The sequence below is a fragment of the Simochromis diagramma genome, unplaced genomic scaffold (assembly GCF_900408965.1).
Source record: "Simochromis diagramma unplaced genomic scaffold, fSimDia1.1 OVJJ01000371.1, whole genome shotgun sequence".
In the NCBI taxonomy this organism is placed as follows: domain Eukaryota; kingdom Metazoa; phylum Chordata; class Actinopteri; order Cichliformes; family Cichlidae; genus Simochromis; species Simochromis diagramma.
Window position 1 is genome coordinate 3,004,212 of NW_024386920.1, and position 27,037 is coordinate 3,031,248.

At 43.1% G+C, this 27,037-nt stretch overlaps 2 protein-coding genes across 6 annotated transcripts in view; one reads left to right on the plus strand and one right to left on the minus strand.

The window, feature by feature from the left end:
* On the plus strand, positions 1–10,331 carry LOC120736525 (E3 ubiquitin-protein ligase TRIM69-like). Its single transcript, XM_040036738.1, has 10 exons — positions 1–130; positions 1,613–1,704; positions 1,801–1,899; positions 1,981–2,088; positions 2,166–2,324; positions 2,499–2,639; positions 2,918–2,969; positions 6,725–6,751; positions 8,103–8,129; positions 8,209–10,331. Exons 2-10 carry the CDS (start codon positions 1,642–1,644, stop codon positions 8,766–8,768), a joined length of 1,236 nt encoding a protein of 411 aa, XP_039892672.1. The 5' UTR covers positions 1–130; positions 1,613–1,641; the 3' UTR covers positions 8,769–10,331.
* itgb4 (integrin, beta 4) overlaps positions 9,828–27,037 on the minus strand; it is a 23,400-nt gene continuing 6,190 nt past the window's right edge. For 2 of the 5 annotated variants that reach the window (XM_040036724.1, XM_040036728.1), the window contains 33 exons: positions 26,094–26,261; positions 25,930–26,006; positions 25,602–25,810; positions 25,035–25,138; positions 24,847–24,942; positions 24,617–24,749; positions 24,396–24,521; positions 23,308–23,426; positions 23,184–23,217; positions 22,898–23,092; positions 22,691–22,794; positions 22,555–22,613; positions 22,417–22,440; positions 22,162–22,310; positions 21,875–22,054; positions 21,628–21,776; positions 20,725–20,932; positions 20,304–20,621; positions 19,979–20,151; positions 19,452–19,632; positions 19,115–19,252; positions 18,847–19,029; positions 18,635–18,763; positions 17,847–18,002; positions 15,724–15,888; positions 15,480–15,626; positions 14,959–15,093; positions 13,752–13,901; positions 13,435–13,623; positions 13,169–13,324; positions 12,911–13,075; positions 11,156–11,275; positions 9,828–11,066 (listed from right to left, as the gene is read on the minus strand). In XM_040036724.1, the coding sequence (XP_039892658.1) occupies positions 10,936–11,066; positions 11,156–11,275; positions 12,911–13,075; positions 13,169–13,324; positions 13,435–13,623; positions 13,752–13,901; positions 14,959–15,093; positions 15,480–15,626; positions 15,724–15,888; positions 17,847–18,002; positions 18,635–18,763; positions 18,847–19,029; positions 19,115–19,252; positions 19,452–19,632; positions 19,979–20,151; positions 20,304–20,621; positions 20,725–20,932; positions 21,628–21,776; positions 21,875–22,054; positions 22,162–22,310; positions 22,417–22,440; positions 22,555–22,613; positions 22,691–22,794; positions 22,898–23,092; positions 23,184–23,217; positions 23,308–23,426; positions 24,396–24,521; positions 24,617–24,749; positions 24,847–24,942; positions 25,035–25,138; positions 25,602–25,810; positions 25,930–26,006; positions 26,094–26,261 (4,770 nt within the window). In that variant the 3' untranslated portion in view covers positions 9,828–10,935. The remainder of the gene's footprint in view (positions 11,067–11,155; positions 11,276–12,910; positions 13,076–13,168; positions 13,325–13,434; positions 13,624–13,751; positions 13,902–14,958; positions 15,094–15,479; positions 15,627–15,723; positions 15,889–17,846; positions 18,003–18,634; positions 18,764–18,846; positions 19,030–19,114; positions 19,253–19,451; positions 19,633–19,978; positions 20,152–20,303; positions 20,622–20,724; positions 20,933–21,627; positions 21,777–21,874; positions 22,055–22,161; positions 22,311–22,416; positions 22,441–22,554; positions 22,614–22,690; positions 22,795–22,897; positions 23,093–23,183; positions 23,218–23,307; positions 23,427–24,395; positions 24,522–24,616; positions 24,750–24,846; positions 24,943–25,034; positions 25,139–25,601; positions 25,811–25,929; positions 26,007–26,093; positions 26,262–27,037) is intronic. The other 3 variants (XM_040036726.1, XM_040036725.1, XM_040036727.1) reach the window with 3 other exon arrangements.

The window sequence follows — 27,037 nt, forward strand, 5'->3', positions numbered from 1 at the left end:
TGGATGGGTGAAAGAAGCGGTGAGGCTTTGGAGTATGGCGGAGCACTAAAAAATTAAACCGAGTTTCGCGAAAGCATCACAGAAAAGCCGCGTAGAGTTTTCTTCCTGAAGGAAATTTATCCGTTACAAGGTGAGATGTTATTTATTTCCCTCTAGAGCGAGGTGATAAAAAACAACTGGTAAACTGGTTGCGTTTTGCCGGTGCACAGGGCCTAATTACATGAAATAATGTGTGCGCTTGCTTTGATTATGTCCTTTTTTGTAAACATCGCTTCATGTGCAAGAGGCCTCATTTTTTTAACCTTACAACACTGGCATTTCGAAATTCTGTTCTATTTATTATTAAGAATAATATTTTACAAATTGGGAACAAATAATTAAATTCGGTGTGTATGGATACACTGTTGTACGGTAACGTGAGCCTGTTGTTGTGCAGTGTGTTTGTTCTGATGCCAGCTTGCATGCAGTGATTTGTCACTCACTCCCAATATAGAAAGTCACTACCTGCGTTTGTACAGCACCGATAATCCCGGATTTCCTCTAATCTTGCAGCTCCTCTGTCACCTACACGCTCAGCCTCCGCTGCCAGAAATAAACCCACCATCCAAACATGAGTCAGTTACAGACAAGCAACGCTTTGACATCTGCTGCCCTCATATATAGTGAAAGAGAGATTAATAAATACTACAAATCAAGATGCATTAGTGTGGTTGGTGTTGGTATCAGACATGCGCAAACTCATGATGGTGTAAATAAATGTTTAAAAATTATAGAAGGGAGTTGATTGGAAGTTATAGCTGAATAACACTGTATAACTGATTCCAACCCCCTTTCCATAAAACCATTTCTAACAGTTCAGGGATGCGGGTGGAAGAAATTCATATGCATACTCAATAGGCAGAAAGCAGGCATACCTATGAATGTCAGAATTTGCTCTCTAAAAGGTCAACTCAGTCCTGAGTTTGTGCTCCTCAGTGTTTGTTGCCTCCTTTTTTCTTTTCTTTTTTTTTTTTTTTTTAGCTCTCCTGCTGCCTCTACATCACAGCAAGAACAGCAAATCCCCTCTGCTTGTCAGACTGACTGCTGATTCAACAGCAAACTGGTCCAAGGACCCCCCCACCCCTCCTCCTCCTCCTCCTCCACCCCCACCATGGCTCCACAGTGTTTTTATTAAAAGCGCTCTGCTGTGCTCACGTCTCCATGGGAATAAATTTCCACTTTCAGGATGCATTGATCCACACGCATGCAGGAAATCCTGTTACTGTGCAATATTTTTTTTAATGTTGCTACATCTCTGTTTGCCACCCACTGTGTGGTCTCATGGATATATATATATCTACGCGGAGTGAGTGGGCTGAGCGAGTGGGCTCAACACCTAATGATAGCTCGGTGGGGATCTTAATGAGCTCTCTGTGGACTCTGAGTGCAGAGCTGTGATAAAAGTTCTGCAGTGAGTGCTCCTCTCTCCGCCACCTCACCTTTTTGCCACCTTCTCGCGCGTTAGCCATTTCTGCACCCTCATCGATTTGTGTGGGCGACGGAGTGCAGTGAGCTCCAGCTCTTGACAGAATGAGTGCCAGCGTGCTAAAGCTTTTTTATTATCATACCACAGGGCATCGGCCCCGCACTCCAGCTGCCAGCATGATGAAAGAGTGCCTGCAGTTCCTCATCGAGCCAGCCAAAAAGCTCAAGATCCGACTCAAGGTATACAAATCCTCCCACAGTAATTGCTGCGGGGGCTAAATGTTCTGGAAGTCATGATGTTCTTTTCCCTTTTAATTTTCTGTTTCTTTGCTCCAGGAGTCTCGCAAAAAAGTGAAGCTTGAGAAGAAGGAGCCTCTGGTGGAAAGTCAGTTGTTTATTATGGAGCTGGCCCGGGAACTCAACAGAATCTGCCAGGTAAGCTCTTCTCCTCTCTCCCTTTTTGCTCTTTATTACTTAGAGTCTTCTGCATTTATTCGCATTGCCTTTGTACCTCAGAGATCAAATATCCTGTGTCACATCTGGACCGGAGAGGACATCTGGACAGCCAGCGTGTGCCGGGAGTTCATCGTGGAATGGGCTGCTGTGCTGGAGAAAAGAGTGCAGGTACGAGATAGCAGCCATTTACAGAAATAAATTGTGTTTTTTATGGATGTTCTTAAAAGTCTCTATTCTTTATTCAGCCAAGGACAATCACATCAGACTACCAGTATGAGAAGTCTGAGAAGAAGGACTGGAAGGGACACCTTCTTTGCATGCTGGAGGGAGGCGGCGAGTACGACATGGGCCCCCATAAACGGGTCATCATGGATTGGACCCGGAATATTAAAGGCAGACCTCAGGTGACTTTCTTACGGGACATGGATGGTTATTAAAGTCTGACCCAGTTCCGTCGTTGCATCTGATAAAGATGATTAGGCTTAATCGTGCCCTTGACAATGATCTCATGATAATCGGACTGTGCTTGAGCTCTGGCCATAAATTCAAAGCAACTGTTTCTAAACCTCTTTTTTCAGCCCACTGTGTGGCCAGGTGAGCCTGTGCTCATGATGCTGGATGACCTGGAGTTCCAGTGGAAGAGGGGCCGTCTGCCCAACCTGTTCCCGGCCATGGAGCTCGTCATGCTGGCCGTGCTGAACGCCGACAGCCCCATAAAGGTCTTGATATCTGTCGCTAAGTGATCGTCATTAAATGTTTTTGTACTCTGTGGTGTAATTTATGGGATAAGAAGCATGCTAACTTAGGTGATTCGAAACATGAACGACACTTGCATGACATTCTCACATTAGATATCTGGGCTAAGTGTGTCAAGCATGCTGCATATAGGCTGCACGACAATCATGCTAATCTGTTTATCTCTTTGTTCAGCTCACCTTGTCCTGAATGTGTCCACTGTCTACCTTGACATACTCTGCATGTGTGCGTGTCTTTGTAGGTGGATGTGACAAAGCAGTGGCTGGTGAAGAAGCAGAAAAGTCAGAAAATTGGTGAGTGGATCTCATCCAGTTTAACAATATAAAACAAAACATCCTGATCTTGCAAAATGGTCATGAGTCAGAAACCAACATTTGTACAATACCTGTTGCTGCTTCGCCAAAAAACTTGTTCTGCACATGTGAAAAAAGGGATTCTCCCCATCCTTGCCAATGAAAATAAAGTAGGGAATAAAATGACAATACATTTGGTTTAATTAATTAAATTATGAAGAATGGGGTCTTTATCTTGTTTTATATGTTATTCTGGAGGTATTGTAAAAGTATACCACAACTGAGTCAAGCAGAAAGTGAACAAATAGATAAATATGCTTGACAAATGTTAGATAAATCTGTTTTTGTTTTGTTTGTCTGAAAGAATAAAATATTGGGATATTTTTAGCCTCATGCACTAGCTCAGGTTCAACCCTCTCGTTACTTCCTCCTGTCCTTGGGCCAGTAAACAGGTCCTGGTTGCCTTTTGCCCACTCAGTGACACTTCAGAGTACCTAGTCTTCTTAGTGTGTCTGAGTGCCCCACCTGGAATCTCCATTGTACTACTAAGAGATATCAATGCTCACATGGGCAAGGACAGTGAGACTTGGAGGAGCATGACTGGGAGGAACCGCCTGTTCTCTGTTATGTTCTCTGGACAAACACCGTGTTCAAAAGGCGTTCACAAGTGCATGTGACACTCAAACAAACCTGGTCGCAGGTCAGTGATTGATGCTTGGTTCTCCTGCGGGACTCCAGAGGCAGCTGTCATGTAGTGGCACGCCAAGCAGAGTGTGGCTCTGGCAGCAGTTCGAGCAAACTCTCAGGTGTGGGAGGAGTCCGGCGAGGCCATGGAACAAGATTTTTGGTTGGCCTTGAAGCGATTCCGCTCTGCTCACACCGCTGCAGTTGAGGAATACTTTGAGGGTCTCCTCAGCAGGGCCGTGCAGAGAGGTTTAAAGGGGCGGGTGCTCAAAGTTAAAAAGGGGCACATTGAACCAGGCTGAATAACAACAACACACATTCATCAAGAATCTAATATGGGAAGGGAAGGGCTGTGTTGATCTGAGACTGTAGACATTAAAAAGTCCATAGAGATGGTAGCTGATTAAACAAGTGTCATCAGATAATAACAAAATGCAAAGATTGGTGACAGCACTTGGAACCATAAGGCAACAAAAAACTGTGAGAAATAATTTAGGCTCTGCCTGTGAATCACTCTTTGCTTCTCTTCTTCCTTCCATCCCATCATTTCATATATCACTCTCCACTTGCTGTCTATCTGAGAACAAGGCACAACTTGCTATTGCAATAAACTATAATCTAATTATCCACACCGAACAACTCCAGCACTTAATATAAAATAAAATGATGACAGAAACATGTTATAGCCCTGCCTTTAGTAGCCTCACACAGCTCCTACTGTTTCCTCCTCATGTCCTTACCAGGCATGTCTGGACAATGTTATATCATGAGTAATATTTTTTTTTATAAATCCATCTAAATAAAACACACACATGCACGCACACACAGGGACATTTTAGACCTTCTTCAGAATACTGTATATACTATGGGCATCACTGTGCTGATCCAGAATCCTTACATTATTATTTATTACTAGAGCTACAATAATAAAGCAATGAGGAGGGGGAAGTAATAAATATGAAATAATGTATTTATGATGATTCCATTTGTTTCACTATCCACTCTGTGCAGGGGCAAAGCTTATTACATTTTTAAACTGTAGAGATACAATCATTTTACTGCTGTAAAATCCAAATTTTGTCTTATTTAAAATATAAATCTAATATAATCTGCTTCTTAATGTATGTTCTTTAAAATACAGCGTGTGTTTTTTAATATATTATTATTATAATAATGCATAATTATGTGGACATGCATATTAGATCGTTTTTAGTGAAATATAATCCCCCCAGAAAGGCAGGGAAAGCCCTGTAACTTACTTTAAAACTAAATATGTTCCCTAAAACGGTGACAGAGCTACAGACCCATGACAGCCTTACACAGGTAGCCAGCAGCTATGACCAGCACTACTTGTGCAGTTAATAAAAGGACAGGTAATGTTTGTCGCGCTGTTGCACACACAGCACGCTCATTTGTTTCAGTTCATCAGTTGCAACAAGACAGCTTACCAACGTGTACGTAATAAGCTAATACTCCTGTGTGCTACACACTACAGTGTACGCTGTACACCTACTTACTGGTTTTGTCGCATCAGTCTGTGTCTCTGAGTTAACTTGTGTTTCTCCTACAGCTCCGGACCGCTAAAAATGCGCGTGCTCTTTGTGAGCTCGTTCCCGGCTCGTAACCAGCGCGTTCTGCCGTCAAGGGCGATCATTGGTTAAATGTGATCATGTGACTGATGCAAGCCAGATCCTTTTATTTAGCAAAACTGTGATTAATAGTTAAATATTATTGTTGAGGGGCACAGACAAGACTCCGCACGCACACACACATTTAAAAAAAAATATATATATATATTTTTAAAAGTTGCCTCAACAAAAGGGCACTTTGGGCACCCATCAGGAAAGGGGCGGGTGCTCAAGCCCCTCTAGCCCCCCCCCCCCTGCACGTGCCTGCTCCTCAGTCACACTGACATGCCTTCTGTAGAAGAAGCAGAGTCTGGGTAGGACTCAGCGTTATAGCCTCAAAGTTATATCACAAAGTTTCCAGAACATTTGTGATACCGACATTTCTGACAATACAGAAAAAATACTGAATGTTTCTTTGATGCTTGCAGCTTTGCAGCATTTATAAATATTAATAACTGAAGAACAGTTTCCAATGAGCTACTGTCACTAATGACACACTACCTAATTAGAAGTGTGAGTCTGCTGAAACACGCTGCAGCAGCAGCAGCATTGTATCCAGTTTCCTCAGTTTATCCAGTTTTTGCCTGAAGTGGTGAAAGAAGTCATCGGAGGCTACAGATATTATCAGTGTCTATATTATATATCACAGCCCAAGACCTTAGTAATTATTTTCCTAATAAATTTATGGGCTTAGTCACTTACTTCACATTTTAAAACAAGAAGTTCATCAAATAAATAAAGAATATTCTAGCTTTGCAGTAATTCTACCATTAGTCTAATGGTCAGTTTAAAGCTTAGACCAGTGTGAAGGTGTTCAGACCTGTTTATCACTAGTACACATTTATTATCATGGTGAGACATAAATCCTTGAGAGGTTCCAACAGGAAAGGGCCACCTGCCGTGTGACCCCATGTGAATAAAGGAGCAGCTGAAAGTGGCTTTTGTTAAATTACATATTAGCTCATAGGATTAGCATTTTTCCATGATGAGGCAGTGTTACTTTTCATAGGCTCAGTTGCCCGGGTTACAACCAGCTAAAACTGATGACCTTTTTATCTTTCTCTATGTAATTAAAATAATGCGAAAATAACATTTGATGATCATAGTTTGACTAACCCTGACTTCAGAGCTAAGGCCAAAATAAAACGTAGCCGACTAGGCTGAAGTGAGGCGCAGCTATAAAGCCTCACAGACGACTGAGTGGGTGACATACAAAATGTTGGTGTCAGCACAAAAACCACTTGGCAAAATCAGGATGTGAAACGAGTCACTCGGTGATGTGGCTGTTGTGTGTGGTAACAGAATACACTCCACTGAATATTTAATTAGAATTAATCTATAAAAATGTGATTGGAAGCATGTTTGGAAACAAGCTTGTAGGAGGGTTTGAGTTGTGAGTGGAACACTTGTCTGTCTGTAATCAGTCTTTGTTTGTTCTTTCAGACGCTGTGCGCTACATTCCCCACGGCGGTAAGTCCAGAAGCTCACTGTAATGAATAAATGAATGACCCCTTTAATTTTTCTGTATAGCTGTATACAGACATGTGGGGCTGGATTATATGATCTGAAATCTATAGTATGTAACGATAAACTTTAAACTCGATTATTAGCAAATGCAGTCTGTTTTTAATGGTTCACCACTGGATTATGCACTTGATCAATTTTACTATATGTCAGTACAGTCTGACTGTTGGGTGGTGACTGTGGAGGCCTTTGAGTACAGTGAAGCCATGCTCAAGACACAGTTTGAGATGATTTGAGCGTTTTGACATGGAGACAGTCGTCTGAAGATGGGTATACTGTAGTCATAGAGGAAGCCACCCGTCCTCAGGTTGGCAGGCTGCTTAGTTGGCACAAAGGGGCCCAAAGCGTGACAAGAAAACATTACACCACCAGTAACAACCTGAACTGTTGATACAAGGCAGGATTGATCCATCCTTTATGTTGCTTAACTCAAATTTGGAGACTTATCAGACAGGCAACATTTTCCCTTTCTTCTATTTTACAATTTTGAGCAGTCTGTGTGAACTGTAGCCTCAGCTCTTTCTGAAATCCTCAGACACATAAGATTAACTGAAAAAATGTTTATGCCAAATGTCATAAACTAGATCCAAAACTCTAGCTTATGTTCAGCAGGATTTTTTTCCTACAACCACCTTGGAGCACCTGTATCATAGAATATATATTAGTTTAAAAACTGCACCATTTTAATGTAAATATGGCACAGAATAACAGAAACAAATAATGAGAATAATAATGGTAAACCTAACAAAGTGCTGTGACAAGAAAGAGTTTTCCTTTTACCTCCATGTTGATATTGGGCTCATTTTCTAGCTGTTATTCTTCTTTTTGTTAAAAGAAATTGCACATATAGTCATATTTGAACACTCTTGCATACATTGGACTTTTCATGCTCTGTATAGTAGTTGGGGCCAATCACACTGAACAACTTTAAGCCGTGGACTAGTTTTCAAAATGTTTCCAGTGGGCACACAGAAGGCTGTGGATCACAGCGGCTGTGAGGGGAGTGGGCGTAAAATTCATTTGGTTGCATTTTTTTTTGTACAAAGCATTAATGTGTTTTTCAGCTCTTGAAATTACATGTAGTTATATTTATACTTATAAAGTAATACTTCACAAGTACTTCAGCCCCCTTTGTACTTCAGGGCTTTGAGTACAGTGGGGTGGGTGTAAGTTGCTTGTGTGTTTTTTCTGGACAAAGAAAACGTGTGTTATCGTGTCAAGGTAAATTTTGCATGCCTTCTTTAAACTACTGTACAAAACAATGAGCTAACGGAGTTTCTCTTCTTTTTCTTTGCAGTGTGGAACTGGATTTGTGATGCAGCAGGTATGAAAATCTCTTTTCTGTTTTTCACCTTACTGTGACATCATTTTGCAGTTTGTAATCCCGCCCTTTTATTCCACAGAGGACGTCACCCTGGACTCCGAATCGGCCCACTCAGGCCTGCTCATCTCAGATGATGAAAAACGAATGCGGTGCGGCCTGGAGCGCCGCGACATCCCACGATGCCCCCGACGCTTCGATGGCTGGTGGTGTGCTGTGGGCCAGGAGGGCTACGCCTCTGGACGCCACTACTGGGAGGTGGAGGTGGGCGAGCGGGACTGGCGGCTGGGAGTGGCCAAAGCCTCGGCCGTGAGGCAGGGCTTCCGCTCGCTGAACACAGATACGGGATACCTGACCCTCCGTCTGGAGAGAGGCACAGATTTGAAAGCCCTGACGGTGCCCGCTACGCCTTTACCTCAAAGCCTGGTGCCCAGGAAAGTCGGCATTTATCTGGACTATGAGCAGGGCCAGCTGTCCTTCTACGACGTGGAGAAGCGCTCCCACCTGTACACCTATACCGAGAAGTTCACAGAGGAACTGTACCCTGTTTTTGGGACTGTGGAGGTGGTCAAAGACCTGGTGATCAGGCCTGCTGATGCGAAACAGCGGTGCCTGTGCCCGGGGCCCTGCCTCTGGAACTGAAACGGATCAGTCCTAATCCTCGGCAGCTCACAGAGCTCACGCTTTTATTCTACTGATTTAGAATCGCGTGGCTGTTTCTGGACTAAAAGTCTTTCTGTGAGGTGCCTCGTCAAATCCCAAACAGGAACTGCTCTTCTTTCGACATGTCCATCTGCTAAACACTTTCCTGTTACTCTGCCTTCATAGAAACATACAGTATCTGATTCTTTATATTTTAAAAATGAGCATTTAAAGAATGAACAACGTTTTTCCCCATGGGTTTAAACTCCTCTCATACTTTAGTGGATAAAGTTGGGGATCAGTTTAAACCTGTAATGTTACATCCATTCATTTTTTTTTTTTTTTTACATTTTTTTTAATTGTTGATGACAAATAAACATTAAAAAGTTACAGCATGAGCGCACTGTGAATGATGATACTTTTAGCTTCAGTGCAGTGAAACAGTGCCGCTGACGAGGCAGATATTTGCAGAGCGGGCTGACGCATGCCTCTAGTTGAATTATAGATTATTTGATTCTTTGTCTCAAGCTTCCTGCAAACATTTTTCAGGCATGAGCTTGTTTTTGCAGCTGTGTTTTGTTTATTTGTGCTATATAAGACATGGCAATGCTTTTCTCTCTCTAGCTCAATAAATCTTACTATTAATTCCAGAAATCTCTGAAAGTCTGTTCTGTCTCTTCTTTGCTCGTGCGAGCAGCAGTGGATCTGATCTGCTTCAGACTTGGTGGGTGTGCTGCTGTGAATGCAAGCAAGTCTAGTGCTGATTTTGACCTAATTTGGATGAAGGGTTCTCAAATTTTGACTATAAGTTCTTCCCTGTTACCCACTGTTTCCTCTAGAGCAGGGGTGGGGGTACTCAAGGCGTTCAAGGGCCGGTGTCCTGCAGATTTTAGACACGTCACCTCGTCTTGAAGTTCTCCAGAGGCCTGGTAATGAATTAAGCATTTGATTCAGGTTGACCCAGGGTGAGATCTAAACCTGCAGGACTTGCATTTGTATTATTTTTGGTTCACTTATTTTTGCACAAGTTTGCACAAACCATCAGCCAGCACAAAATCCTTTCAAATCTTTATTATGTGCAATAAAATAGTTGAAAAATAAAATAATAAAAGTTCAACTGTTAAAAAGTAAGAGATACATAATTGATCGAAAGAACAGGAAAACTACTGAAAATGTTTTTTGGTGAGACGTTTATCCACTTATCCATTTTCCTACCAAGGAGCTTCCCTCAAAAATGTTTCACAAAAGCATTTTCAAAGAAAATATAAAGCCAAACATAGTAGCACTTGCAGTAGAAGCAAATACAATCTTTCTGTCTTTACACACATTTGTACGGGGGCCTGGAGACGCAAAATACAAAATAAAGCAAAAAACAACAGGCAACAGGCAGTATGGATAGTTAAAAATCTTTACCACTCTTAAATGCAACAAATACTATTTTACTGTTTATAGGGTGCACCTTGCTTTCTTACAAATGCAGATTTCCTCATGCCTCTATGCTCAGGCCTAATTCTTGATTTCAGGGTTTGAATGGTAAATATCCTTTGTGAAAATATTCCCTAATAACTGCAATATCTTCCGCTGTTTCAAGGACTAGGACTCCTTCCATTCAAAAAATGGTGTCCCAAAATTTTTAGGCAAAGTGAAATGGTTTTATTTTCTTGTTATTTTTTTGTGTGTGCATCTGTTTTGTAACTCAGGACCACCGTACACATATCTTACTGTCAAAAACTTCTTAAAATGCTAAACACACGGGGAGAAGAAAAACTTTAAGCATGAAAAATACCAACTTAATTCAAATGTATGAGATACAAAAACATGTTACATCCTGTATATTTTTGATCATGTGCCTGCAGTAGAGAATCAGGCTTTTTCCTCGTTAGCAGGAAATGTGCAACACAAAGTGAGTTCATAGACCTAGCTTGATATTTGATACGTATGGATATGTTAAAACAAACTGAACTTATAGAAGAAAATGACGGCAGATTGTAACAGACACGAGTTCTTATGTGGAATGTAATTTTGGTTGCAAAGTGAAAGCTACACCCCCTCGCACATATACAAAAACACTCTCAGCACTGTGAAGTCGACTCTTTTTAAAAGAGATTCTCAAATATGATTTCTCATTATGTCGAACATTTGGATGCCAGTTTGTCAAACGCGCCCTTTAAGATTCATAAAACATCTTCTTTGTGACAGTAGTTGCTCCCATGACGCCCCTCTGAACCACCTCCTTGGTGATCTGACGAGTCACCATGCCGCTAGTCTCTGTGTGCTGCGTAGTCATCATCATCCCATCTGTTGGACAGACAGTGGTACATAACAGTCAGTGAACACATCCTATTTTAAAAAGAAGAGAAAGGAAGCTTAGTTTATTATTTTTGTACCTGAGAAGAAGGGGTCGTCGAGCATGGTGTGGGAGATGTTAGTTCGTGTGCTGACTTCCGTTGGCATGTGGAAAACCTCCCGCCGTGTCATCGACTGGCTGCTGTGCTGGGACAAAGCACCTACAGGCAAGGAAGGACAAAAACAGATGGATGAGAAGTCTGTTATCTCCAAGAAGGAGTGACAGAAATGCGTTGAGCATTACATTATCATATAAGCTTAAGCTAATTTGCAATGCTTCATCCTACATGAGCTTTTAAAGGTATTTTAATCAAACCTTCACCACCAGGGGGGGCAGCATTCTACAAGTGGTGTTGAAATGTAGCTGAAATGTGCGCTGTTGTTTAATTTCTGACATATCAGGAGGTGTTATGTTTTGGCTGGCTGCCTTTATGCACAAAAATGTTATCTGAATGGCTTGCCTGGTTAAATAAAGGTTATAATAATTAACAGCACCATCTTGTGGTATAAAGTGATATTACACAAAAGCAAAGCCCAACTCTAGGTTCAACCTAGCTGATATCTCCACAACATAAGACATATTTATAACTTTTTTTGAAATACAGGTATTTACACTGTGTAAAAATTCATAAAACCCAAGAGCACACGCAAACCTCAAACCCCAGAACATTTGAGAAAAATGTAGACAGAAAAGTGTAAATGGCACCCAAACAGTAGTACAAAGAAGAGCATGTCTCATGCCTCTTTAAAAACAGTTTCAGCTTATATTTTAAAATAACCCAAATCAGGATCTACTTTTAGTTCCTCAAATAAGGACATCCACATGTTGATCGCCAAACAGGAAATGCTGATCAAATCTGACAGTTACCGCTGCTCTGCTCTGAAGAGACCGTCAGTGACTTCGAACAGCTACCAAAATAACGCTGCAACTTCAAGGTGAGCGACTAAAGCCAAAAACAATGAACACCTCAGAAAGTTATCTAGGCAATCTGACTCTACAATGTCCTCTAGCTAACCATCGAGCACAACAAGATGTGCAACTAGCCAACTGCTTCCTGTGTGGACGCCCTGTAACTCATTCCCCCATAAAGATGACATTTGGTGACCTCAACGGTACCTTTAATGATGGGAGGTTTTTTTGTAAAGCCTTCCAGTGGGCTGGATCGCGTTCCTCTTTTGGGTGTCATGTAAGGTTCCCTATCTGTAAGCGGAACCCTGAGGTCAACAAGCACCTGTCAATCTTCATATTTAACTCAATAACTTCTATTGTGCAAAGCAGCACAACAAAGGCTTTCTTTCTTAATGTTGAATCTAAGTTTTTAAAATTTAAAAATGCATATTAACTCATGGAAATGATAATTTCTGTCAATTTATGCTAAAAGAAAGAATCGCTGGACAAATTTCTATTAATTCTTGATGGATTACAGAGACCTCTGCACCTTTGCTGCGCCACAGTCATGCCAATATTTCTCCTTGACTGAGAGGATCATAAATTACCCCAGAGGTTTCCAGAAGATGGATCTTTTTTGGTACCAGCTTTAAAATTCATCGAGCATATTCCTGTTACATAACTCCAAAATGTTTGCTCTTGCATAGCCTCAGTCTAAAATGTCAACTCTGGACAGAAGCTGCCCTGCACTCCAATACAGACAAAGAGACTGACATTTACGCTCATCCCTCCGAGGGGATCAGCTTTTTGTCTATTTCAGCTTCTAGCAACAATCACTGGGAGTTTTTTTGTTGTATTTTTAAAATTAATATCAGACGCCAATCTGTCAGTACGGGCTTTATCTTACTTCCATCCTGAGATTCAATGGTGATGATGCCCTCCCTCTCCGGACCGAAGCCCTGTGTGGTTCGAGCCTGGACCTTAAACTTGTAGGGCATGTTCTCAGTCAGGTTGGGAACGGTCAGACTGGTTTCAGCGCCATCGCTGTTCACCTGGAAGGAACGCATATCACCTGCAGGAAACAGGAAACAGAGGTCAAACCAAATTCACACAATTTAAAATGTAACAGCTTTACAGCAAGTGACCTTTGTGCAGAAAGCCTCACCTCCGCCATGCAGCTGTTCGCAGGTGACTACATATCCCAGGATTTCTCCGTTGGGCTTGCGTGGTTTCTCCCAGCTGAGCTGCAGTGAATCAGGACTCAGAGCTGTGAACACCAGAGGTCCTGGAGCGCTGGGAGTGCTAAGAGTGAAAGGCGAACCTGGAGGAAGAAGTGACAAGCGACAGCATGAGGAAGGAGAAATATTAGATCGAGTGCCTTTGTTAAGATAAGCAGACGTTGTTTTTGTGGACTGATAAGTGAATGAGCACCTGGCACAGGGCTGAGGGGGCTCTTGGGGTCGACAGCAGACTCGATGGTGATGACGCCCTCTCTTTCCGGACCCCAGCCCTCCTGGCTCTGAGCCTTCACCTTAAACAGGTAGGAGTGATTTGGCAGCAGGTCCTGGATGATCACCGAGTTCTCTGCCGGGTTTGTCACGTTGATACGCTTCATCTCACCTACAGGGAGCAGAGCGTGGTCAGCATCACCATCGGAGAAGATGTCAACTGCCTCCATAAACAGGAAGTGAATACACGCACATCCTGTTCTCGCTCTTCCACATTAACGTTGTGCTCCTTGCACTTACCTCCGTTGAGGAGCTGGTAGAGGACGCAGTATGCGAGGATGTCTTTCTCACAGTGGGGCTCCTGCCAGCTGACTTTGAGGGCCGTTGGTCCCAGTGCAGAAAACACCAGTCTGCTCGGGGTGTCTGGAATGCCGGGGGCGAGTCGTGCATCTGAGAGATAACACACAAAAACATGAGCATCCTAACAGATGTGTAGTGCGTCTTCAGATCAGAGAGGGGACAGATGAGATTTAAATGACTTTTCTAATTTCACAAAGCCGTTTATCTCCATTACTCTGAGTGCTTTGCAGCGATGGAACTGATTTTAAGACGGTCACAGATTATATATTGCATTATACATTACAGCTCTTGCGTAGTCCTAATAGCACTGCGATTAAAGGCAGCAGGATAAACTGTATTTAACATCAAATTCCCTCACAGACCTTTTATGACATACGAGTTTTGGTGGTTTTGGCTACAAGAAAAATATAATAAAGACAATATTCATCTCCACCAACTCCTGAAACTAATTCAAGCACCAAATCACAACAACAGTCGCCTCAAGGTGCTTTATATTGTAAGGTAGACCCTATAATAATACACACAGAGAAAAACCCAACAGTCATATGACCCCTTATGAGCAGCACTTTGGCAAAAGTGGGAAGGAAAAACTCCCTTTTAACAGGAAGAAACCTCCAGCAGAACCAGGCTCAGGGAGGGGCGGGGCCATCTGCCGTGACAGGTTGGGGTGGGAGAAAGTGTAGCTGTTAAGCAAATGAATAAATTCAATAAAAAGCAAAACTGTAGTTCGTTTGACTATTAGCATCCCTGCTAGGTCTGAAAAAAGTGATGCCAAGGCACAATTCTTTCTAACGGCCAGCAGGAGGCGACTACTCTGATTGCAACAAGGAGTCAGTTTGTATGAAAATCTAAGCTCTCGATTCCCTTTGTCGGTGAGGCTGGTGATTGAATTTATGATATCAATTGCTAGCATCAAGTCTGTTTTATGAGTGTGTTCCCCTTGAAATAATGATGTGATATGTATACATGAATGAAATATTGTGTTAATCTAAAACAAAAGGGATTTCTAGTTGTTAGAACATCGGATCTCAGAGCGAGGCAAAGTTCCACACGTTTAAAGAAGCAGCGAAGACTGCAGAGGGGTGCTTTATGCATCACACCCAGCAAACCCTTCCAGTGCTTCCATGCTTGTATGCTGCAGACTTACCATGGAGAACCCTGTCCAGACTATACAAGGCTTCATTGACGTCTGAAGACTGATTCCTGGCCCTCGAGCCCTGAGACAGGCTGTAGCTGAAGTGACTCTGAGAGCTGCTCTGCATCCCAGTGTAGCCGAACCCACCTGATGGCGCATTGAGCAGGGGAAAGGAGGGAGGGGTAGAGGGGAGCAGGACACCAGGAGGTAAAGAAAATGATGGAAGCAAAACAGAAGGGGGAGGAAAAGCGCATAAGGAGGGAAGAAAAAAGAAGTAGAATAGAAACGAGGGGAGGGAGGGAGAAACAGCGATAGTCAGCTTAGCTCCTGCAAAGTCTGCTGTGCAGCCAACAGCCCCAACCCTGCTAACAGATGTCCAAACCAATGGGCTCATGCGCTTGCATAGTTTACCTGCCGAGGCATCTTGACTGTTGCACTCCAAAAAAATAGAAAAGCGTCTCTCGTGGCCAGAAGAACAGAAATAATTCATTCTCAATTTCTCTAAATTAATTCAAACCTCTGTGAAAACTTACCAAGATCTGGGAATTTGCTTGACAGGTCTCCCATGACGATAGAATCACGGATATTTTCTTCCATGTAGCCTCGGTTCTCCGAACGCTTCCTCAGGATAACGTCAGAGGTGTGGACACCTCCGATCAAATCCTGTCTGCGAGAGCCTCCTGCATGGAAGGAGAGACAGATGAAGGATAAAGACATGCGGCGTTATGAAGTTTTACTTTACTTTTTCTCAGCGCTGCTCCCACCCTCCCATCATACCTGGCCCAGACAAGTAGGTGGTGGTTGTTTCCGTGGTATAGGAGCCACCCGCCCCTCTGTAGTTTGAGCTCAGAGTGGACATGGGGGAGGACGATGCTGACAGGTTACGTGTTCCTGACCCTCCGGGGAAAAGGAAATTCTGTTCCCACTTCCCGTTCATATAATCTGTGATGCACGACAGCGAGAGCCGGGGTTGTTAATAACACAGTACACAATCTGCAACATTTAAAGCGTTCATTCACTCTCAGTGCCACTGATGGGAAGCAGCCTCAGCCAGAACGCGGAGAGTAAAGCAGCAACAGTTTCAGTCCCGCTTATGTGCAATAGGGCAGTGAACACTACAACCGCACTTTTTCATTCAATCAAGCTGAAATCACTTCTTTTTTATTGCTAGAAGACTGTATTTTTCTCCAAGTAAATCACATGTTATGCTTACTTGTATTGCAGCAGGTCATAGTGTCATATTTTAAAGGACGCTCACCTTAAACATGGCCAAAGTAACAAATAATGTCACAGTATGTACAAATAATCGATGTGAGCCAAACTCGGAGACGGCGCAGATTTCCTTATATGGTCATTGTATTGCAACACCAGTGAGTATCCAGGTGTACAACAACTTGGGGAAGCCAGGTAAGGAAGAGCCAGTCAGAAGATAGACGGCTCAAAGGAGGGGGAAATTTTTTTACAGCATAGAGATTTTACTGATTTTGTTTAAGCTGGTTAGTAAAAATAAAAACATAAAAATCACAGAAATAAAACAGCAAAATAGAACTCGGGTTAAAGGCTAGGAAGCTAACACACACTACCAAACACAGTTATTATATAATCTCGGCATCTTAGTACACATAACTTCTTAGTGTTACAACACTCCACTTAGGCTGATAAGAAATATTATTAAAGTCTTAAAGTTTAGCCATTCCCCTACGGAGCCCCCCAGGGGACATGGGAGAAAAAAAAATTAGGGAGGAAAAAAAAAAAATTAGGGAGAAAAAAAAAATTAAGACGGACTTTTGCGAGCTGAGATCTCGCAAAAGTATTGCGAGATCTCGCAAAAGTTTTAGCCGCATTCTTCGGAGGCCGCCAGCTCGAAGCCGACCAGGAGGTCGAGGCACGATGTGCCGGGAAAGCGGTGTTCCTCCCGGCTGTAGTAGGTCTCGACCTCCCGTTAGCTTCGAGCTAGTGGGTGTCAGATCTCCAAAAACGTTGGAGCACTTTTGCAAATATGTGATGTCTTGTAAACCGAGCAGGTATCTGACGTTTACACAACTACATTCACGCCTCAAAATATCTTAAAAGTGTATTTTGTGACCCAGAAAGAGTAATATTACAACTAAGTAGCTGCCGCCATTGTTGGAGTTTTGCGAGATCTCGCAATACTTTTGCGAGCGCTCGCAATACTTTTGCGAGATCTCGCAAAAGTCCGCCTTAATTTTTTTTTTCTCCCTCCCTAATTTTTTTTTCTCCCATGTCCCCTGGGGGGCTCCGTACATTCCAAATTAATGTAGTTAATATTGAGATATTTCATTGACCTGTGGATAAAGTATCCCATGATGAAACTAAAGTACTTTCTCTATAAGAAAGTAGAGAAGTGAGCATGTCTTCATCTACAGAAGCAAAACTGTAAATGCTGTTGCTTAATGTGCAGAAAACATATCAAATACTGGCAGCCTCCTCAATGTGAATAACCGAGCCGCGTATGTAAAAGCACATTCGAAAATAAAAGCAAAAACAGCTGCGAGAAAAGTGCCCCGCAGAGATGAAACTGTATTTCAATTAATAAACCCCCCAAAAAGCCTGTTTATTCTGTGCTTCTGCACACTAACTAAGCTTGTAATACAGCTTTATACCACAGGCAAGCTGCCTCCAGATCACAACCTCCCCAGTGGGACACAAAGAGAATAGACCCGATCATCAACTGGAGGTGCAGCAGTTGATGCCAGTGCTCGTCTCTGGGCAGGATAGATGGGGCAGGTGCCGACTAAGGGCAAGTGGTAACATTTGAGTATGAGTTAAACCACGAAAGCAGAGAGAAACGTTGTTGCCTTGCTGGGAGCATGACTGGCCGTGCGTAACAGCTGGCATGCCGGCTGCCTATCTGCGGGGTCGGATGGAGTGGTCTTCACCTGGCAGGGGTGTTTTGGTGTAGCTGGGGTTGGGGGTCTCATCTGAGCTCGTCTCTGTGTCTGTGCTGAGCCGACTGGGGATGACATCCACTCGCCTTTTCCACGACACCTTACGGAGATCCAGGTTGGACCCCACCAACTTGACATATTTCCAGCCTTGATTTGGTGGTTACAGTGGAGAAGCAAGCAGGCCAAGGGTGGGTTTGTTTGTTTTGCTATAGAGTACTTTACAAGACAAACTGCATGCATGTACTGTAGATGTGATTATATATCGCTTAAGTGCAAACTGTCTCGGAAGTGAGTAGCAACTTTAGCACTACTGGGGAAAAATGAGAGCAACACAATGGCTGCAAAAAGCAGGAGAGTGACAGCAGACTGAAGACATTTTGGTTTGTGATCACAGAGACATCTACTGCATATTTCTGCGGATGCAGTGGAAGCAGACTTTTGCTGCTGCTTGACTGGGGCGCTGCCTGTAGGAAAAGGCCGCCAGATGGAAGTGATATTAAAAAAGCATGACAGAGCCTTGAGAATAACACAGAGTCTCAGAGCTCTGGTGGGTCTTTTTTATGTTTTCAGACGTTTTATACTAAAAACCTGAAAAAATTTGAAAGAACCCAAAAAAGGAAAAGTATGTATGTTCCTTCTCTTTCAGAAGGGCCACACACGATGCCTCGGAGCATCAAGAGTATGAATTGAAATCACTGGATCCACGTTACAGTCACAGCTCGTTCTCTGACACTATCAGCTCTTAAGAGGAGTTTGTGCTTTTGGCTCTGGATACCCACCGTCACCAGACACACTGGGTGTCTTGGAGCCTACAGGTGACTTCAGCACCTCGTTGCTGTACATCAGGTAGCCGTCGTACTCATCTCCCGCCTCGGCATCCACAATGGGGACATCTGGAATGATGGGAACTGGGGGCAGAAAGAAAGAGAAAGGGGTAAATGATTTTTCATGGAGGCTGAGCGCTCTGGGGAAGTCTTTGTCACAGACTTACTGGACAGCGGTCTGGCTGGCTGCGATGCCAAGTTGATGGTTGCATCTCTGAAGGGACCCCAGCCCACGCTGTTCTTGGCACGGACCTTGTACTGATAGGTTTGTGCGTTCTGGAGGTTCTCGATCAACAGCATTCGCTTTTTAGGATTGTCGATCTTCACTTTCTTAGCTGGTCCTACTGGCTCTGCGAGAAGCAACGGGATAGAATCAAACTTTGGCGCTCCCAGCGCATATGGAGAACTTTTGTGTTTTACGAGCGGGTCTCTTACTCATATCGTCATCGATGGGCGTGTAGATGACCTCGTAAGCCGTAATGTTGCCGTTTGTCTCTGCAGGCTCTGCCCAGCTGAGCTGAGTGACAGTTGGACTGATGACATTGAAGGCCAAACGACCAGGTTCTCCGGGCACTACGGGAAAATGCCACAGCGGCCACTTGTGAGTTTAAATTTAGCCTTGAGACAGGTTGTTCCAAACAAACTAGCTCTAACGTGGGGGGTAAATTGTATTGTAACATCCTTATTAGCTATAAGCTGGAGGAATCTGGGCTTTAATGTTAAAAAAAAGAAGTTGCATTTAACAGAAATTGACTGGGTTTACAGTAATTACCATCCTCCAGTGTTTGACAGGCGACGACGTCAGTATTGTAGCCATCTCCCACTGAATTGTAGGCACACACTCGCATCTCATAGTCACAGTAGGGATACAGGTTGGTCAAGTCAGCATGTGGAGTCTTCACATCTAAGACCTGGGCATCTTTCTCTGGATCACCATAGATCCAATACTTGACCTAAAAGAAAACACTGACTTGATAAATATTCCAAAAATCTTCTTGATGGGATTCAGCTCTTAAACTAAAGCCCTCTACACACCGAGCGCGTTGCGAAAAAATGAAATCCTGAATTTTTTTGAACTTGACTGAAAGTCGTGCGTGATTTGCAGAAAATCTGTCCTAAAAAAAAGCTGCCAAATGCAGTGATGTGGTTGGTGAGACCTGTTTTTTTCGTGCATAACAATCAGAAAAATCAAGCGTGATTTAAAGAAATTTGTTCGCTTCTGCAGTGTGAACGGCCGATTAGGAGTCAGTGAGTTTGATAAATATTGTTTCAAGGCCTTATCAGCGATATTTCGCGTACCTTGTACCCCATGGGGTTACCAGGTGGAGGTTCCCAGTTGAGGCGGATGCTTCTGGGTCCAGTTGCTACAGCCTTAGGGTTTTCTGGGGAGAGGAGGTGACCACCAGGTGAGGCAGCTTTCCTGTTTATGAAGCCCATCTGTACCATCTGTGCTATTTCAGGAGATCTTGGAACTGTGGGGATTGGAAGGAATTACCAGATAAACAAACATGCAGTAATTCTGTTTCACAATGATTGAAACTTCTCAAATGCCATTCCAGTAAATCTTTGGATGAATGTGTTTGTGGAACTAACAGTTCACTCAACATCACCTCAACACACTTACCTCCATCTGTGACATTGACAATGGTGGTCTTCTTGTCTCCAATAGAAGCGTTGGTACTTGGGTCAAATAGCTCAAGCTGGAAGGTCTCAGGCTGGATGGGTCCGGGGTAGGCTTTTGGATCAATCACAATGTTCTTTTCTGTCTCTCCAGGAGAAAACTTCAGAGGGCCAGATAACTCAAAGCGCTGGGCCTTCTTGGTGCGCCATTTCACTGTGGCAGGGGTCTCGGGGCTGCGAGTGCGGACCACTGGAATGGTGTAGGTTGGATCTGTTGTGGTGAAGTTCTGGGTGCCCTTCTTGAACGCCATCACACTGGGTTCTGTGTGATAAAGAGCGATAATGTGGGAAAGAGGAGCAACTTTAGTGATCAATTCTTCTCTTAGAATCAAGGCTGTGATCAGAACACTTGTGCATCCATTTACCTGGCAGGTCTGCGATGGTAACAGTGGTTCTCGGGTAGCGTCCCAGCTTGGCACCCTGCCTTGGATTACTGAGGTCCATGACAAACTGTTTGACCTGTTTGTCTTCTAGTAGACCATCTTTCTCACTCAGCTCCAGGAGACGAACAGGAACTATCTTCTGAGTCTCACCTGGACCATAGGTCAGGTCTCCTTCTACAGTCAAGTAGTCCTGAAATACATTATGGAGGAACCGTTTGGTAATGTGGAAAACCCACTGACCTATACCACACACGCTGACTGTGATTAGAAGTTGGCACAAGCCTGTAAAGGCTCTAAAGCAGGGGTCTCCAACTCTAGTCCTCGAGAGCTGCTGTCCTGCAGCTTTTAGTGTCAGCTACTCCAGCAAGCTGAATCAAATGCTCGAATTATCTCAAGTGTGGCAAAGCCGTTCATTTGATTCAGGTGTGTTGGAACAAGGATGCATCTAAAAGCTGCAGGACAGTAGCTCTCGAGGGCTGGAGTTGGAGACCCCTGCTTTCTAAATCTGGCTGAAAATAATACATTTAGTGTTTTGGTCACGTCCTTGGATTTTTAGAGGTAATTGTGACCATATTTGGATGATGGTTAACAAGCTGCATCCACCTTTGGTATATAAATAAAATAAAATCTTTTTGAATTTGAAGTCCCAACAGCATCCAAATGGATGAGTTATAAAACACTCACCCAGTGTACAGTTGTTATTAACAAGTTGTAGAGATGATACAGTTTTCGGACTGTAAACGTGTTAATGTCTTAACATGGACGTCTGTGAGTGCTTACTCACTTTTCGGAGACACCTTAATGTGGCCATGTTGGCTTCATTTTTCAGTCCCATCCATATCATACATAAAAAGCCGCACATGCTACCAGTACGCAGCAGCTCACCTTCTTATCCTTGGCAGTGAGGTCTCGTGAGCGGTATGCGACTTGTGTGCGTCCGTCCTCAATGATCTCTCTGCTGACTGGGATGTTGGCCACTCCATCCTTCCTGCTGTAGGTGTAAGACGGCTGGAGGAATGAAAAGACACTGGTGGCTGGTGGAGGAACAGAGGAAAGAATCAGTTTATACGATCAAACATCATACACTGTTCAAACCACAGGGCCTCTCGAACTTTAACTCAACATTCCTCACCGTGCTCTTTGATAATGGTGATGTTAACCAAACGTTTTCCAATCTCTGCAATCCCCAAAGGCACATCTACAGCCTCCACCAGCAGCTGTTTCTTGTCATCGTCTTCATCTTTGACAAAGAGCGGCACATGGACGTCTACTGATTCCACACCTTCTTGGAACTCTATGGCTCCAGCAGCCTCTGCAGAAGAAGAGCAGATTTATGGCAGGCAGTAATAAGAGTATAGCTTGGCTTTGCTGCAAACAAAAGATCCATTTTAACCATTTGGGCACGCAAATAACACACACCTCTATCTGTAGCTACTGTGTAGTAGCCCGGCACCACTTTCAGGTCGTGGAAGTTTCCAGACTGGACGTTCTTTTCAGTAAGTTTGACGATATCTGGGTAGCTGCTGCGAGGAGCAGACAAGACGGTGTCCATGATGGTGTAGTCCTGCCTAAAGAGCACAGCAGGGCCAGAGAAGTTAGACATGAATCACCTTAGGTTCCCTAAGAAGACAAAACCTGTACCGTTTTCTTGCATTATTACAATATTAATGATACCTTTTTCCAGCATTTCTCTGTGTTCTGCAAGGGCAAAGAAAAAGCAACAATTACTGAGAAAATCAACCATTTGTTTCCAGCTTTGATGACAAAAAAGCACACATATTTTGGTGTTACTGGACATTTAGTCCATCTTACCTGAAGGAGGTCTTCTGCACCTTCTGCGCCCCAGGAATTTGCTTGTACAACTCATTTAGCTAAATGGAAAAACAAACAGCTAAGTGAAACTGTTCCTACACTGATACATTCCCCACAAACAGTCCAAAAGACTCACATTATCTGCAACTTCCTTGCGGAGCTGGTCACCCTCTCTGGAATCGGGGTGTGTCAGGCTCTCAGAGAACAGCCTGTTCAGTCGAAGTGAGATCGGGAATGGGACTAAAAAAATTGAAAACAAAGAAAAAATGTGTGTAAAAGTTTTTTTTACTCCAAAACTCCATTTGACTTTTTCTTCAATTTTTCTGCTTTTGAAAGAACTCACTGGTCTCTTTAGGGTTTGGCTTTATTAGAGCCTGGGGGTGATTGGGTCCACGGTGGACATTGTCTGTAACCTTCCAGCGAACCACATCGGTACCTTTGGGTGGACCGGTCCGCACCATCGGTGTGTCAAGATGGTCTGAGGTAAGCAGAGACTGACGGAGCAAATATTCATCTTCTTTGAATCCAACCATGCGGCCTGAAAATAGAATTCAACATGAGGTCGCTCACCTTCAACACAAACCCCTGCTGGAAATGATGAATAATATACAACATGATAAACATCTTACCTCTCCTACAGCAAGGCAGCAGAGCCAGACAGCTCTGTGTTGAGAAAAGACAGAAACCATTACCTCCCCTGTGACTTATATAAAAAATTAATTATTTACAGTTCCAAATGTGAGTGTTTATTACCTGAAAGCAGGCCTTGCAGCAGGCGCAATACTTCCAGCAGCAAAGCAGCAGAAGAGCCAACAGCAACAAGAGGAACAGGATGAGGGGAAGCAACCACAAGAGGCTCCCAGGGGGGCAGTCTGAAGAGTCGTCAGGAGAAATTGATAAAGTTAGAAACAAAATCATAGAAAGCACAGCTGCTAGAGCTGCAGCTTTGTTGTTCTAAAGTCTGTGTGATATCATTAAATCTTTTGTTGAAAACAGTTATGGATATCGGTTTATGAGCAGTCACAGAATACTGCTGAAAATCTTTATTTCTTAACATCAAGACTGGATTACAAAGTGTGGAGTGAAGCCATCTACTCCAGGGCTCAGAGCTCATTTGCCGTAACATACTGGAGGAAGTTCTATCCAACTGCTAACTGTGATTAACCCTCTTTTTTTTAAGAAAGGACCTTATCTGGCTCGCTGCATTGGTGGGGCCATAGTGACTGCAATCCAGGAGAGGTAAAACAGGAGTTGAAAGCAGGAGTTGCTTCCTCTGAAGGTTGTACATGGTTTTCACTTTGAGACAGGGTTAAGAGCTTGGGCAATTGGGACACGCTCAGTGCCAAAGCCACTACTTTGCTACATCAAAAGGTGCTAGTTGTCATTCAGGTAACTCACTAGCTTGCCTACTGGGGGTTTCAGGAAGGAGGCCTTTGGGGCAGATCCGGGACACTCTGGAGTTTGCGTCCTGGAGCCTCGGTGTTTTACCAGAAGAGCTGGTGTGTATGCGAGGTGGTGTGTATGAGGTTCATTTTTTCAAGCCTGATAAGATTCACTGCACTTCTTAGTGTCGTTAAATACGTTTGCATAAATAAAGAGCACATAAAGTTAAAGAACAATTAATCCTAAGGTTATTATTATTAATAAGATTACAACACACGACACACTACACCTGCAGTTAATTTTCTCCAAGCTACTCTTATCACACTCATGACAAGAACTTTTAAATTAAAGAAATTTGTGTGATCATGTAGGATTCCTCCACATTCAGCAATCACATATTATAACACATAAGCTGTTGTCACAAGAGCACAGAGCAGATGTAAAATACAAACACTCACCCTTCTTCTTGAGCACCTGAACCTCCAAATCTGTCTTTTCTGAATCTTTCGCGTTGTCAACGGTGTAGTGGTACGTGCAGTCATCGTCCTCATCACGGAAACTGCATGACTCATACACTTCCTCCTCTGAAAACGCAAATCATGATCATTAAGCGTGTGTTATTACTGCTAAAAGTGTCCTAGCTGATAATCATTGTTTAAGTTAATTTGTAGGTTTTTACTTTTTTTCAGTTCGTCCACCATGATGACTTTGAACGGACACTTGTCACACTTCTCTGTTTCCTTCATCTCTCCCGTCTTCCAGGCCTGACACTGGACACAACTCCTCGTGCCCTCACACACACCTAGCTGAGCCTAGAAAAGTTACGAACACACGAAGAGAAACTCAAGCAAGACCACTCAGATGTTAACTGAGGCTAAAAAGTATTTACATATCTACTTATCCACCCACCTGGAAATTTGGCTCACAGGTTGAAGTCAACTCCATCCCAGAGTCTGAACATTCACACCGGCCGCATACACATTTACCTCGACCACCGCAGATAACCTGGCACACACAAGGACACAGTCATGCGCTTCTTATATTTAAAGATACATGATAATTCAATATAATTAACAAATATAAATGGCTCTGCTCACCCCTTTGCTGTCCAGACAGGTCTGGCTGCTCGTAGGACACTCGCAAGCATTTCCTGTCCAGCCCTCAGTGCACGCACACTGACCCTTAACGCAAGAGCCACGGTCTGATGAGAGAGGAAAGAATGAGATGTAACATTTTTGTACATTTAGAGAGTTTTGGAAGTAACACTGCTGGAAAATAAGATCGCTATTATCAATATTATCAAGGTGACAAAGCTAACAAACCCAGCAAACAAACACAATTACAATTTACTTGAGTCTTTATCTGCTAAATGTCCCTTTGACTTCTGACTGAAAAAATAAGCTAACATGAAAGTGTCAAAAATCTGCAGTTCCCCTAGTGGCCACTTGAGGCTGTCTAAAAATGTTCAAGAAGTCTGTGTTTCAGCATTAATGAGTAAATTTCCAGTATTTTATTAGCCTGCTGCCTAGCACTAATTAGTAGCGCCAAGCCGATAATTTCTAGGGTAAAATGCACAAAATGACAATGGATGTAGTCACCGTGACTACATCCATTATTCTTAGTTTGCAGTGGCAAGAGTCACAAAACATCACAGTCTGGCGTACCATTGCAGAGGAAACCTGCATGCCTTTGGCACTGGGTCTTGTCATACTCGCAGTAGGGTCCTTCAAACTGATTTGGGTTGTAGCATATGCAGGTTCCACACTCCTGACATTCTCCGCGTCCGGAACAAGGTTCATCTGTTTCCTTTGCTTTGCACTGGTTGATGTCTGCAGCTGAACCACTCCCTGAACAATTACAGAAAGGACCCACCCTGGAGAGGAGACGTGACAGCAAACTATATTAAACCAAAAAGTCTGAAATCATTTTCATATGTGCCATCCTGGTAAGTTTTTTAAAATTATTTCTATAGAATGAATAATTAAGTCTCACCAGCCACCATGGCATCGACATTTCCCACACACCAGGTCTCCTTTTCCATTGCATCGAGGTGCATTACGAATGGGTGACTGGAGGAGAGTTAAAGATAAAGTCTTTTAAAGATGATCTGCCATAAAGAAATGTGACTTTAACTAGGCTTTTTGTGTGCTTCTAACCTTCTCACAGTCACAGGTTGGACACAAAATTGTGGCATCAACCATGACGCCGGTGCTAAAGGTGGTCGGTTTGACTCTCATTACTCCCCTTTTTTCATTCGGGTTCATTTTGCAGACGTGGATTTCATCAATCATCCGTTGAGCTTTGAGCTGCATCACGAATTTGCCCTAGAAATCACACAAACACACACACACAAAATCATGTCACCAAATCCATTTAGGTAGTTCCTCCTGTTCCTGCTTCCTGTGGTTGGCTAAAAAAGTAAATCAATCCCCACAGACTGTCATGTGAAAATATCAGACTTTACAGTATTAAAATGCATTTTTTACAACCTGATTCAAAACTGTTTTGGCCTGGTTTCCTTTTATAACTCTGATTTGGATCTGGTTACATCAGTTTCATCATTCATTACTTATTAGGTTAACTGGTGACTGGCCGTGGCATGAACATGAGCACGTTTGGTTGTCTCTCTCTTGCTTTCCTGTTAAAGACTGGTGATGTATAGCTAAGTTGGATAAGCAGGAAAATAGATCTATGGATGTTTAACAGGGCAAAAATGTGTACAAAACAGTGGTTTTCTGCCAGGGCAAGCAAAACCTAACGATTTGTAAATGATTTGTACAGTGTATCCTTTTCCACTGTAACACAAATTTTCTCTTTGTAACCACTTTGGCCAAAATGTCTGGGGCTCATTGTCTCTGCTTGCCTTTCTGTAAAAGTCACCACATGCCACTAGTGAAAAATAATTATTTACTATTTGGCAACAGAGTAAAATGGTTATTACGTTTGATAGAATAGCCTCACGTTGATTTTATGACTCTTTTGTTGTTTGCTTTATCATGCAGTTAACTTTATCATGCAGTGAGTCTTAATTATGTAGATCAGTTTTTTACAGTAAAATAGGGAGTGCGGTGTTACATCATTTACATTCTGAAAATCCCAG

Excerpts from the sequence above, each read along its gene's own strand:
- LOC120736525 (XM_040036738.1), top strand. The coding sequence starts at position 1,642 with ATGATGAAAGAGTGCCTGCAGTTCCTCATCGAGCCAGCCAAAAAGCTC. Across the intron at positions 1,705-1,800 it reads AGCTCAAGATCCGACTCAAG|GAGTCTCGCAAAAAAGTGAA; the intron begins GTATACAAATCC and ends TCTTTGCTCCAG. Across the intron at positions 2,325-2,498 it reads ATATTAAAGGCAGACCTCAG|CCCACTGTGTGGCCAGGTGA; the intron begins GTGACTTTCTTA and ends CTCTTTTTTCAG.